Source organism: Arachis ipaensis, chromosome B2, assembly GCF_059453495.1.
Source record: "Arachis ipaensis isolate K30076 ecotype BB chromosome B2, ASM5945349v1, whole genome shotgun sequence".
Classification (NCBI taxonomy): Eukaryota; Viridiplantae; Streptophyta; class Magnoliopsida; order Fabales; family Fabaceae; genus Arachis; species Arachis ipaensis.
The window spans coordinates 98,708,903-98,722,709 of record NC_142437.1 but is presented as its reverse complement, the minus strand read 5'-3'; the positions used below and the strand labels follow the sequence as shown (position 1 = coordinate 98,722,709).

At 35.5% G+C, this 13,807-nt stretch overlaps 1 protein-coding gene across 1 annotated transcript; it reads right to left on the bottom strand.

Annotated features, from left to right (window-relative positions):
- Positions 1-204: 204 nt before the first annotated feature.
- Positions 205-13,577, bottom strand: SGT (UDP-Glycosyltransferase superfamily protein). Its single transcript, XM_016328214.3, has 14 exons — positions 13,070-13,577; positions 7,865-8,046; positions 6,598-6,834; positions 5,979-6,090; positions 5,449-5,619; positions 4,374-4,437; positions 3,884-3,941; positions 3,615-3,792; positions 3,150-3,280; positions 2,455-2,557; positions 2,307-2,383; positions 1,954-2,001; positions 1,522-1,671; positions 205-571 (listed from the first exon to the last, which is right to left on the bottom strand). The coding sequence occupies exons 1-14, from the start codon at positions 13,299-13,301 to the stop codon at positions 404-406; spliced, it is 1,911 nt and encodes a 636-aa protein (XP_016183700.1). The 5' UTR covers positions 13,302-13,577; the 3' UTR covers positions 205-403.
- Positions 13,578-13,807: the final 230 nt, after the last annotated feature.

The window sequence follows — 13,807 nt, the reverse complement described above, 5'->3', positions numbered from 1 at the left end:
CCATTATCTACCTAACGGAACGATCTCGAAATAGTTTAGACATTACAAAGTATATTCCTCCTGTTTTCTTTAACATAAATTGACTTGCTTATAAAGTCCACAAACTTTTCCGTGAATCATCTGAAAATATGACTTATTAGATTTGTGATCATACAAATAAATTTTCCCGGATTTATATCAATTAAAACGCACGGGAAATTTACATTTTTGTGAAATAGACACTCATTAATTGAACATATTGAAGCCGATGTTGAATACTTGAATTAGTATGAACTATGAACACTGAACAGAAGCATGCAGGCGAAAATGCAGGTAAGGGTTTACATATCATAGATGCGGGTAAATAAATGTAATTTACAATATACATGAACCGGTGGTTAGGGTTTGACGTACTTGCATTGAATCAGGAACAACCAAAACATCGACTTATGGAGAAAAAACTTGATGGCAGAGGCTCTGAATCAGGCTCTGATTTTTTCTTAGGAAGCTGTTTAAAAAATGCTTTGACAGCTCCTGTCACGCCATCCTCATTTTCCATGGCCTTAGCGAGTTCAACTGCACGAGCCTTCACCTGGCATTACATTATGAGATTATATTATTGTTTATGATCTTCTAGAATGCGTCAAACAAAACTATAGACGAATTCAACCACTACTAGATTGAGATACACAACTTATACAGTTATCAACAGTTAGATCTGAGGATGAGGAAGAAAACAAGGAAAAAGCATATGAAAGAAAGAATAGCCTACAGCTCAGACAGAGAACACCTTAAAAATTTTCCAGAAGTATTGATGCAATACCTAGCAACTTCAAATCAACAGGTCCCTTGAAACAATTTTAAGATCCTTGAATAATATTAAACCATGCAAGCCTGATAACTCTTTCCCTTTATTAGTGACAATATTAAACAATTCTCTTCGTATAGTACTGATATGGAAACAGGAAACAGGAAACAGACAGCTGGATGTGCCTACTGGTCCAATACACTTTCATTTGGTTTTCCATAATTTGATACCCGAGGTTCTGATCATAATGGCTCTAACGTGGAAAATGGGTTTGATGGAGTTGGATGAGTGAGGAACCACAGCCACCTTTAAATACAATTGAGAAACCTCTCTAATCCTAGTGTTACCAATTGATCTTTGGGTCAATGGCATTTGAAGTTGCCACCAAACTCAGGGATGTAGGTACAATCTCAACCAGTAAAGTCTATTGTTAATTATAAATTTACGACCAAAAACACATTGTTCAACAGTCAGTTAATCCCTTTCAAACATGTTCCTAAGGTGTAAAAGTGAGTCAGGTTTACATAAGATAACTGTTGTGTATAATCTCATAATCTTACCTTTGAGTGCAAAATCAACACATTCAACAAGATGCAATAATAATTTGCAGTGTTGCAAACAACATTGCCCATGCATACTGAAATCTAGCCAGATTGCTAACTTCCAAAGAAGCAGGCACTGAGAACCTAGCTTTTGCATGACAGCAAAATATATGTTGGGCAAAGTAGTATTACCTTGGGATCTAGCATAAACTTTATTGCATCAACCAACTTGGGAAGTGTAAACTCATCAACTGGGATAGGTTGAGGACCAACTCCTCTAGCATGTACTCTGTCGCCCCAAAATGGTTGATCCCCGAAAAATGGAACAATGGTTGTTGGACACTGAAACATACCAATTATTAAACACCAAATAGTAAGTATTCAAAAAGTTTTGTTTTTATAAAGGAAGAAATATTATTTATAAAAAGTTATTGATATTACATGGAGGTTGGAAGGATAAAGATTTAGATATCCTCAGTGTAAGAAAGAAAAGAGCAAAGCTCTGCAATCTCTCTACATATCAGAGAGATATCCCTCTAAATAGATTTTGAAACTTGTACCATGTAATTATTATGATTCAAATATTATTTATAATGAAAATTTAAAAAGCCGTAGATTCCTTACAGCAGCTTTCAGCCCAGCAGCTGTTGTTCCTGCACCTCCATGATGCACCTGAAAACAATAATATTAGAATTTTGTAATTCAAACACGAAGAATAAAAGTAGGTAATGGTTCTGTACTTGAATATGAATAGAAACCAAAGGTATATAAACCTACAACACTGCATTATGATACTAGACAAAAATATAATTCACTAGGGACATGGCTATCTGAGTCACATGCCCAACGTGCTTACAAGGCCAACACTTCAACGTATTGGAGAATTTCCAAAACAAATTGACCATTATATTATTTTTCAACGTCATTGTTATTTTAAAAAATTGCCGAGCTAAGAGTATCAAACTAGATTATCTCACCACAGCCTTGCAGCGTAAGAACAGCCAGTCGTGAGGGATATTATCCAATAAGTATATGGATTCCTTTGGTTCTGCCACTGGGAAGGTACACATTTAATTAAAAAAAAAGTTATTACAATAGAAAACCAAAAATATGCAATATTCTTACAATCTCCAAGACCTCCCCATCCTTTATTGATGATACCCCTTTGTCCAGTCTTCTCAAGTGCTTCAACAATTATTTCTGTCATCCTTTTTGGTTCTTGAACAGGCTGGAATATGAAAACGTGAAAAAAAGAACAAGATTCAATTTACGACTACCCAGATAACAATAACCTGATTGCTTGTTTCCATTATTAATTATGACGTGAATCGTCTATTACCAACCATTATATGCAACACATGACATGTTAGCAAAAGCTGCATAATCAACATACTTTCCAGGAGTCAAATACAAGAAATTTGAAAGTCAGTAAACGAAAATGTTCAAACAATTCACTTAATGAAATAGTTCCCCAAGAACATAGTAAACAAGCTACAGAATTTTAAGTTAAAGTTTTACAAAGCTTCATGTCAATAGAACATGGCAAACAAAAACAAAGTGAAAATATTCAGCATCTTGCAAGACATAATAAATCAAAATCTAGCAATAAAAAATATTAATTGATGGATAATTCATATAAGATATTAAAGACATTCATATGCCTGTCTTAGAGTTTAAACATACCAAAGAGACTATTCACAACAAGGTATTAGAGACTATATGAGCCAGTCAGCAAACAACCTACAATTCAATCTTTGTTATCAAGTTCTTCAACGTGTCAAATTTCAAAGCACAAGGTCGATGAAAGTAAACACACTCACCAGGCTACCAAATCCAATGTAGATAGGCTGGTCACCATCTTCAAGCCATTTTACAAGGGCCTCAGGAGGTTCAAAGTTTGATGCAAGATCAAGGAAACAAAACCCTACTACATCAATTTTTGGTCCCCAATCTGCAAAACAAAACACAAGATTGAATGTTGAAACCAAGAATCAAGTAAAAAGAAAATCTCATAGGTGGTTATTTTACAAAGAGCACTTTGAATTACCAATTAATAAAATCACTACCAGCTAAGAGAGAGTTTAGAAGCCTTATTCTATAAAAGGAAATGCGGAAGCTTTCTCCAAAATTGGTTCAGATACTTATCTTCATTGTACAAAACAATTTAATGTTGATTTCGTTGGTGTCCGGGACAAATGCATAATGATGAGTATTGATAACAAGTGAACTGCATGTCACAACGACTACAAATACAAAATATAAAGATTGGGATCTAAACCAACAACCTTTGGGTTTAGGAACAAGGTGAGGACTCCATATGTATGCATGAGGAACATCACTATCAGAGCCTTGCGACCCACTTAAATATGTGACTGGTCGCAGCTTCAACTTCTTCTTCCTAAGATCATTAATCATGTCTCGTATTCCCAGCCAAATCAATGAGTCCACTATTTGATATGAAAGCTGAAGAGTTATAAACAATCAATATTTAGTTAGACATCAAGGCAATAAAATTCACAGTGATAACAAGAACCAGCTTATTAACAAACTCAACTCTGTAACCAGCTTGTTGCTTTACACGGGACAAAGGATGAGGAAATTCACTAGTTGGCCTGGAGAAAAAGACAGTACATAAAATGCAGATTTCAATTCCAGGGAAAACTAAGATTAACAGAACCAACTGTAAAATAACCAAATGGAATCATAATACATGAGGATGAGAAAGGGATAAGAGTAAATACAAATTTTAATCACCAAAAGATACTGTGACATCACTTTGATCCTCAGAAAAATTGACATTAGTATTTCAATTATAAAAGGTGAAAAATTTTGGTTTCATAATAACAACAACTAATGGCATCAGGCACTTTGTGCCTAGTGTTAGTTGTTTACCACTAGTGAATTCAGTTATTATGGGGAAAAAACTGCATAAGTTTATATTAGTCCATTACAAATGTGACCAAGGTGGTTAATTGCTCAAAAGTTTTATATAGGGGTAAAGAAATAATAAACAATATCATTACATTACAGAGATGAAAACTTACGTCCATGGCATTGTGAAAAAAATGTGAACTGGAATTTTCAGTGCCTCTGCCACATGTGTGTGCCCTAAAGATGCATATTACAATGGCATTAACAAAATTTAACAAAAGAAAACATCAAACAGCGGGACATACTCATCTCATAATAAAGGAAGAAAGAAATCGGATTAAAATACCGAGAAAAGTAAAAGAACTGTGGTGGTATAGAAATCAGTAATCCAAAGTTTAGATAGGTGGAAGAAGAAATATATGAGATTTAACACATTCCTGCCGTCATCTATTAGAACTTAGGAGGAGGCCAAAAAATAGTTTTAAATCTCTAATATACCCTCTTAGCAAGGCTCCTTGGGCTTGAAGCATGGAAAAAAGGTGGCTTTACTTTGAGCCAAATGGGGCAGCTAGCATCATATTCAAAATAGGTTACCAACAAAGGCTCTGATATTATACTATCAACTGAAGACATAATGGTTTCATAACACTAACAATAATGTCTTTTATTGTAGCTTTATCATAAACATTATCCATCATACGCAAGAGAATTAAATACATAATAATGCATTATGGTCATACATTATTTTAACAACTACTTTTTGGACAAGATATGCAAGGATCAGCAAATTGTTGAGAAAGCAAGAAGCTTCAATCCACTACACAATGCGTTATTGTCATGATAAAATGGGCAAAATGGTCTACTTAGTCTTTTATTATCAAAAGATCAGGTATGCAAGCATGACATAATTGTTAGTTTACTATTTATTTTAAGGATTAAAATATCATATTAAATCAAGCTAACCATGCTCTTATTTTATAATAATGTGCATGTATAAGCAAAATAGGAATCCGATTTCATAAACAGATGGAATATGAGTAAATTAGGGCTGAAAATGAAGGAACCTCTGTTTTGAAAATGACTCAGTCTTAGCACATAACTTTAGATATGGAAAGTTAGCATTTTTATGAAAATGATAAAGACAATCATAATTGATAAAGTAAAAACATTGACTCAAAACCTAAATTTTCATGCACAAATTTTCAACCAGGCACATCCTCTACACTTGACTGACAAAGGAAGTTATACCATATGCTGGGGGATTGGCAATGATTGCATCTGCTTTAAAGGGGACACCAGAGTCAATATCAGGATCTTTACAAGCTGGAAGAAGAGAGTTAATAATTTCTTTCATCTGATTTCGCTGCACAGGAATCTCAGAAGGTCCTGATGGGAGAAAGCCCTTGTTTTTAACCATATCTGCTCCAGAAAGTATATAAAATTATTAACGTAAAATGATAGAGAATCACAACTAGAAAGACAACAATTACAAAATCTCATGATCCAAAGTTGGTACTTTAGTTATAACTAATAAATCCAGTAATGTCATATTTTAAGGATGATGTTACAGGAACAGCTCATTTTTTAGATTGGAATTAAACTGGATAATAACTAGCCATCAAGGCAAAGACGGGGAGCAACATGTATTTTACAGGTAAATTCTTTTTTGGTAACTTAGCTAAGAGAAACAGAACGAAAGATACAAAAAATTTAGCAAAATTGCGTATAAAGCCACTCAGATAATAGAAGAAATTTATACACGGGTTGATAGCACTTACAACCAGCAAGGACTTTTGGATCACCCCCTAATGGATAAAACTCCAAGCCAGCCGTCAAAACAAACTCCTTGAAATTTGAATGGGTTGCTAATCTAACACGATGACCATAGTCCTGCACATAAATGTGTAAAAAGAATTTTCTCAAACTTTGCTTCAATAATACTTTAAACACAAAGTACAACATTATAAGAGTTCCAGCTAAAATGTTCTTACTCATATGAAAACAATCAGAATCATGTATTATTTAATGATTTTTTTGGGTATAAGTTAGAACATCTCCACTTGTAAGAACATGCCTGAAAGAAAGTAATGGGAATTGGGGAGTTTGTAATACCCCCTTTCTATTAATTTGTTCGATGTTCTTTTCAGAATTTTCTTATCAGGGAACAAGGACGCACACACATAACCAATGGAAAATTGGGGAAAACAGAAGATGTCTCTAAAGGTAGAAGCATTACATATTTTGATAAATGACTACACATCTCTTTGTGCTCTACCAATTACATGTGTATGTTTTGGATAGAACAGTTTTATTATGAACATATGATATGAAAAAGCATCATATACAATTTAAAGCATTGAAAGAGAAAAAGCGAGATATAAGAAAATATCTCAAAACCTGCAAGCGTTTTCCTATTGCAACAAATGGCTGCACGTCTCCTCGTGTACCAACAATAAGCATCACTATATTCAATGGTGGGATATACTGAAGATCTGTTGCATCAAGGGAATCATCAACAACATCTTGTACATGTCTGGATTGTGTATCAAGAGCTTCAGGTTCAACATCTACTGGAACATCAAACTCTACAGTTCCATCGTCTTTTACGGTGGCTATTCTGTTCAACAATTTAAGCTGCACAGTTGTAAAAATCAACTGAAGTTCCAGCCATATAACATTTTAAATAAATAAACAAAGAGGACACAACAGTAATGAGAGAGAGAGAGAAAGAGAGAGAGAGAGAGAGAGGCGGGGGGGGGGGGGGGGGGGGAGGGAATAAATAAACAAGGCATCTAGAAATGGGGTCAAGAGCATTTTCTAACCCTATTCAATGCGGTAACATGTATGAGGTTGGTGAACCCTACCTCCAAATGTTACATGTTGGTCTTGTTCTGTTCCAGACAACAGGGGTCGAAAAACAAATTAAACAAAAAAAGGAAGAAGAAAAAAAAAACTCACCTTAGTAGACCCTCATGAAAGATTATTCCTTGTTTTTCCTAAGACATCTTAATAAAATTTATGCTAACAAAATATTCCATATAGAGAGCAAATTTAAATTATAGGACCACATAATAATAATAATAATAATAATAATAATAATAATAATAATAATAACAATAATAAGAATGATGGAAAAAAAAAAAGAAAACAGGAGCACATGATTTTCCAAAGATACAACTTTTTCTTTTTCTGTCTTTTAAACTTTTTAATGCCTTGATCGATAAGTAAGATCACCTGATGATTACCTAAGAGCACAGCCAGGCAAAACAAAGAGCCCAGTTAATACTTAATAGCAGAGAGTAAACGTGGAACAAAAGTAAGGGAAGGAATCTACAGTATCCCCATGAGAAATGAATGGTATTATTGAACTTTCAAATACCAAAATCTTATAGATCACTAATCTCATGATACTGGATGCAAAGGATGACAAGTAGTCCATAATCCAAAACTTGCTGACTTTTCTAATACTAGGCGAAATTTCATGAAGATATGTTGGAAATTACACTCTGTCTTTGCAAAATAAAACATTTTAGTTTACCCATTCATATTAAAATATTTATTGACTTCAGGGGACCAGTGCTACCCCATAAATAAGCTGCTCCTGTAATAATTGGCAAAAGGAAAAGGAAAGAATGGGATAGAATCATAGATCAAAATAGTATACCTTCTCCTGTACAGGCACTTTGTTATCAAAAATTTGAGCTGCATCTTCTGGCCTTAGATGTCTCTGCCTCTCTGTTTTTGACCTCTCCAACTTGAACTTACTTGAACTTGACTCTGATTTATCTTCATGTGATATGTTTATTGGCAGTGTAGTCACTTTAGACAGTCCCTTGCCAGCAACGCCTGAATAAGGGGTAGAAAACAAGACATCTTAAAGCTCATAAATGATTGAGCAATAAGATTGAGCATATTAAGGCATACAATAGAATTATTAGAGAAAAGAGAATTAGTATATAAAAAATGCTTAGAGATCTTTAATTGTCTGGGATTTGTTTGTTATGCCACTATTTGGAAACCACGTAAATGTTGGAGCACATTCCCTCACCTTCAATGAAAGATTTCTAAGATATGAAAGTTTGTTGGAAGGCATTAGGCATCTGGGCTATATTTGGAGTAAACAATATCGTCATTTGAAGTAATTGAAGTTATTCATTGATAGTGCTTCTTTTTCTATGTTCTGTACAGAGGGTAATTCTGCCTTCTCAAACTTTATTGCAAATATAGTCAATGCCCAGACTGAAATAAAAGATCCCAGACTGAAATAAAAGATCATGGTTGTGTTAACAACTGTAGAATCTTTATGACATGGATGAAAGAGAGAATAGTGTTAATGCTAGGTTGGAAGCATTGCACTGTATAGCTTACATTGATGCCCAGGTGCACTGCAATTTATTTTTGGATAAAGAAGAATTGCATTGAGATGGCGAGAAGGATAATACATCAAAATAGAGGATAAGAGATCCTCCATACAAGAACAAAACTAAGCAAAAGAATAGCTACCTATGGCGCTTAACTTTCCAATCTCTCAACATTTCTAAGAGGGAAAGACCTTTAGAAACTGATGCACTTTACACAAATAGAGGCCAATCACTTAATTCTATCCCATTAAGCTTGCTTTTCTGAAAATTAGTGCAGTGCAAAAGCACCAAGGGTTCCTAAATTTCGTAAATGAATGCAATTACATAAGTTGGTTCAAAAGGATAGGTTGTGCATTGAGCCTTGAAATATGGGCACACTCACCTAAATAATGGAAGTAGTTGACTTAACACGAGGAATATTTTATGTGTCAACAAGGAACTAAGTGGGCAGGGTAGAGAAGGCTAAGGAATACATCATCTCACAATTTAAGCTTTGGTACACATGTAAAGCAAAGACTAGAAACTGGGTGGAGGTATAACTGTTGAAGAACATTGGAAGAATGATGTGGTTGAGGTTAAAAGACTAGCACACAGGATCATAACACTAAAGTCTGTAGAAGCAGGGGAGACTTTTCAGGTTATTAGGACCTATTCACCCCAAGTAGGATAGAAGAACATAAAATAATATTTTAGAAGGATTTAGAAGGTTTGGCAAGGCATAACATTAGGAAAAAGGATTTTCTTCGGAGGAAACATGGGCATGTGGAGAGGAAAGCTAACAGCGGATTCTTGGGGGATATGGTCTAGAAGTCAACACAAAGGGTGAACCATATTAGATCTCTCTTTAGCATTTGTTTTCTTTTTTTTCCTAGCCAACATCTGTTTTATGAAATAGGAAAAACACCTTGTAACATTTAATGGTAGGCTGACGAGCTTTGGAAGCACATGCTTTTCACACAAGTAAAATTTAGAGTTGAAAATTAGAGAATACATCAGACTACAAGTCACTAGATTTAAGTCTTGATTCCATTAGCTAAAATGATGGAGTGATGAAGGGAGATGCAAATCAATAAGCAAACAGGCTTAAATGTTTCACAGGTGAAGATGCTACAGTGAATTATTAGACACATTAGACAATAGAATTGGAGTAACACCTATTATAGAGTATGGCAAAATCTTGTCTCAGTTGGTTCATACACATATATGGGGAAGAGCCATAAACGCGGACAAGAACAGTAGATCAAATGGAAGGTAATCCCATAGCTAGAGGTAGAGAGAGATCTAGAAAATAATAAGTGAAACTATTAAAGCAGATTTAGATGTTAATGATTTAAGGTAATTATGCAAATATGATTAGTAATAGAATACTATGGTGTGTTTTTTGTCAGGCTTCCTGTACTTTTCATATTTGTTCGTACATAGAGGATTCTTAGGGTGCAAACAAACAATAGTTTGTAAATATGTGTGTCAATGCCTCATCGAGTTTAAAGTGTACGCCTATTAAAGTATGGAAACTAGAGAAGTAAAGTGTATAGGGACAACATTTGAATAAATGGTGATAGATTGAGTGTTTAAAGTTTAAAAGTTGTATATCTATCCACGTGTACAAATATAATTTCCTTTTGAATGTAGGGAAATAAATTACCATTTCTTATCATAAAAGATTTAAGTGCCGACAATTCTAACCACTAAGGATATAAACTAACTCAATACATATAAAAGATTGGGTTAATTCGACAAAATCACCCATAACGGTCAACAAACCTATCCAACAAACTACCCATTTTTAGTTCTGCCAAACTAACTCCATCTTTTATGGGGATCGACTATCGAGTTGGTTTATATATTCCAAAGTTAGAATGATCAGGGTTCAAATCTTTCAAAGTCGGAAATGATAGAAGAGAAAAGGGGAGAGGAAAATTTTAGGTGGACCTTGTCAAAATATTTTCTTCTTTCGTGTGGGGAGAAAATACCTCTACCTATGCTACAGAGTAGGTCCCAAGCCTGTTTGAAAGAGGATTGTATTAGGCCTTTTGTCAGAAAACATAAAACTTTGTGATCTTTTCATGACATGGATCAAATACAATATTGCACTAAGGTTAGGTCGTTACTCGGAAGCGACGCTGTATGGCTCGAGTAAAATGTCAAATGAACAGGGGCCAGCCACATCGGTGCCAGCATGTAGTGCAAATGAGCAAGGGTTCCTACATCTTCATGAACGGACGAGGGTAAATAACCTATTTTACAAAGAAAAAGGTAAGCCGCGCTTTAGTACATGGAATATAGGCACACTTACAGAAAAATCCGTAGAGGTGGTGGATACCATGATAAGAAGAAAGATTAACATTATGTGCTTGCAAGAAACAAAGTGAGTGGGAGCAAAGGCCAAGGAGTTGGACACCTCAGGTTTTAAGTTTTGGTATACATAAAAGGTGAAGAATAGAAATGGGGTAGGCATTGTTGTTAATAAGCAATGGAAGGAGGACATGGTAGATGTTAAAAAGGTGAGTGACCGAATCATCGCTTTAAAATTGGTTGTAGATGGGGAGGCCTTACATGTGGTTAATGCTAGTGCACCATAAGTCAGTTTGGAAGAACACCACAAGGCAAGGTTTTGAGAAGAACGGGAAGGTTGTATGATGCATGCCTTTCCCCCATAACATAGTCCTTATGAAAATCACAGGAAGATTTGAATGAGAAGTTGTATTTGTGGAGATAAGCTTTGGAAGTACATGGTTGCAAATAAGTTGCATCAAGACAGAGTAGATGGAATGAACGTTTAGCAATGAAAGGAGAAAGACTAACACAGAAGATAAAAAATTGGAGAAAATGTTTTACCACAACTAAAGATATTTAGGTATCTTATTTGTATTATTAAGGACAATGGAGAAATAGAAGATGGCGTAAACCATAAGATTCAAGCATGTTGGTGAAAATGGAGGTGTGTTTTGGATTTTATAAGCAATAAATAAGTACCTTTAAAACTAAAGGTAAACTTTATCATATTGCCACTAGAACAGCCATGTTGTATGTGGCATAGTGTTGGGCAGCAAAGGGTGAACATGAACATAGTCCAACATGGCCGAAATAAGGATGTTTCGATGGATGAAGTGGTCAAGCGAAATCTTTGTGTGAACTATCTCACTGTAGACATAATACATAATAAGATGCAATGACGTTGTTTGATCTATGTAACCGGCCCCACCTTGTGAGATAAGGCTTTATTTTTGTCGTCATGTGGGGAGAAAATGCATATATTTATAATCACAATTCTATCCTTGTATTTTATTTTTCTTCCATATATATAGATACCTTACAATAACATTTTGCTTTACTCACTATTCTACTCAACCAAATTAAAAAAAAATTCATATTCGTCTCCCTCTATTTTCTTTCTTTTCATTTTCTCTCCTTAGCCAACGAAACTAGTCCTGGGTTGAGTAGGATAGAAACCTATACAACAATTATTTTTTACTTTCTTTCTTGGCACCAAGGGCAGGTTGATAACATTGGAGATGCAAGCACCTCAGAAGGAAGGTTGAATTATATGGCCTGGTGAAGGGCTGAAGCTTGCACATCATCAAATCAATCATTGCACCATCAAAGGTAAAAGCTACAAGAGAACCATCCTAGGGATTTTCATTATGATGATTTATGTACTAACAGTAGTGACCACATCTAGAAAACTATAAGTTGAAGGGTACCATAAGATCAACAAACACTGTCGGAAAATAACAACAAATATGAGTGTAGCTTAAGAAACTCAAAAATGCTTGGCTTAGGTTGGCACTAAGTGAAGCTTTCTCTTTTTTTTTTTTTTTTTTTTTTTTGGGGGGGGGGGGGGGGGGGGGAACAGCCCCGGAGGGGGACAACATCAGTGAAGATTACACGCACCCGCATTGTAAATGTCATTAAGTCACTCATTAATCTACTTCTTGCTTTTTCTAGCTCAGGTCATAGTCAAAAGACCCCAGACTCCTGAGTAAGTCAATAACTTGCCACTACGAAAGAATCATTTTATAAAATGAATACAAACTTACATTCACGCCATTGAGAATAGCATAATTTTGATTATCCATCCCATTACACTAAACTAAACCCTCTAAAAAATTGGCCAAATCATGTCAAAATCATCGCATCTACTAATTGCTTAACTTACACGCTATGTACGCAACTTTTATGTGTTCAAATTTACACTACTAGCGAAACTCGAATTTCCATGGATTCATTGTCTCGTTCTCATATTTCCAGACAACAAAATCTAAATTAAAGTAAACAGTTTAAGCGCACAGACAACAATAAATCTTGCGATTACTACTTTAGTAAAATTTAAATTCCACAACTCAACTTTCGCATTTTTCAGATTTGTTATTTCAAAATTTTTGTTCAGTATTCAACTTCTCTTAATTTCGATTAAGGATTACTAAACGTGCAAGAAAAGCAAGAACAGAAGAAGAAGATTCGACCAATCAATCAATTGATCTCAATAGAGAGAGAACAGTACAAACCTGAAGCTGAAGAACTGCTACTGCTAGCGTTACCGTTACCATTGGAAGAACCTCCATTAGTAACATTTCCACGGTCCGCAACTTCCTTGCTGGCGCTTCCGCTGCCGTTGCCGTTGCCGTTTCCGTTTCCGTTTTCCGCGCCAATTTCGTGGTCCATTCTGACGGAGAGATCGCTCGAGCTGGACGAACTAGAAGACGAGCGCCGCCGGCGATTCTCCGTCAAGTCCGCCATTGCCCCCGCCGAGTCCGACGAGATGTTCCACCGGCGGTGAGCTAGATCAGCCGCACAGTTTCAAGAGAGAGATAAAGAAGTTGAAATTCAACTGAAATTGAAATTGAATTGAAATTGAAGAGAATTGAATAGAGAGAGAAAGAGAGAGAGGAATAGGGAGTGAGGGCGAAAACAGAAGATGTCGAAATGCGATGCAATATATTAAAAAAGCGACAGTGGGGCTGTTTATTGTATGAAACGGAAAAATGGTACAATAAATATCATATCACACCATATGCATCGAAAAAAAGAAAAACAAAATGAGTTGCACCGTTCGATTGAACCGGGCTTGATTTGGTTTGACGCGGGACGGGACACGTGGACACTTGGACACGGGGACGAGTTGTAGGTGTTATCGTCGTGCCATGGAAAACGGAATGTCAGTAGAACCAATTACGAAATATCAGGACCACACGATTTTTTCAAAAATAATAACGAAATAAGTCTCAAAATGGTCACTGTCGAGC

Excerpts from the sequence above, each read along its gene's own strand:
- SGT (XM_016328214.3), bottom strand. The coding sequence starts at position 13,301 with ATGGCGGACTTGACGGAGAATCGCCGGCGGCGCTCGTCTTCTAGTTCG. Across the intron at positions 8,047-13,069 it reads TAGCAGTTCTTCAGCTTCAG|GCGTTGCTGGCAAGGGACTG; the intron begins GTTTGTACTGTT and ends CCCCTTATTCAG. Across the intron at positions 2,384-2,454 it reads ATGGGGAGGTCTTGGAGATT|TGGCAGAACCAAAGGAATCC; the intron begins GTAAGAATATTG and ends GTACCTTCCCAG.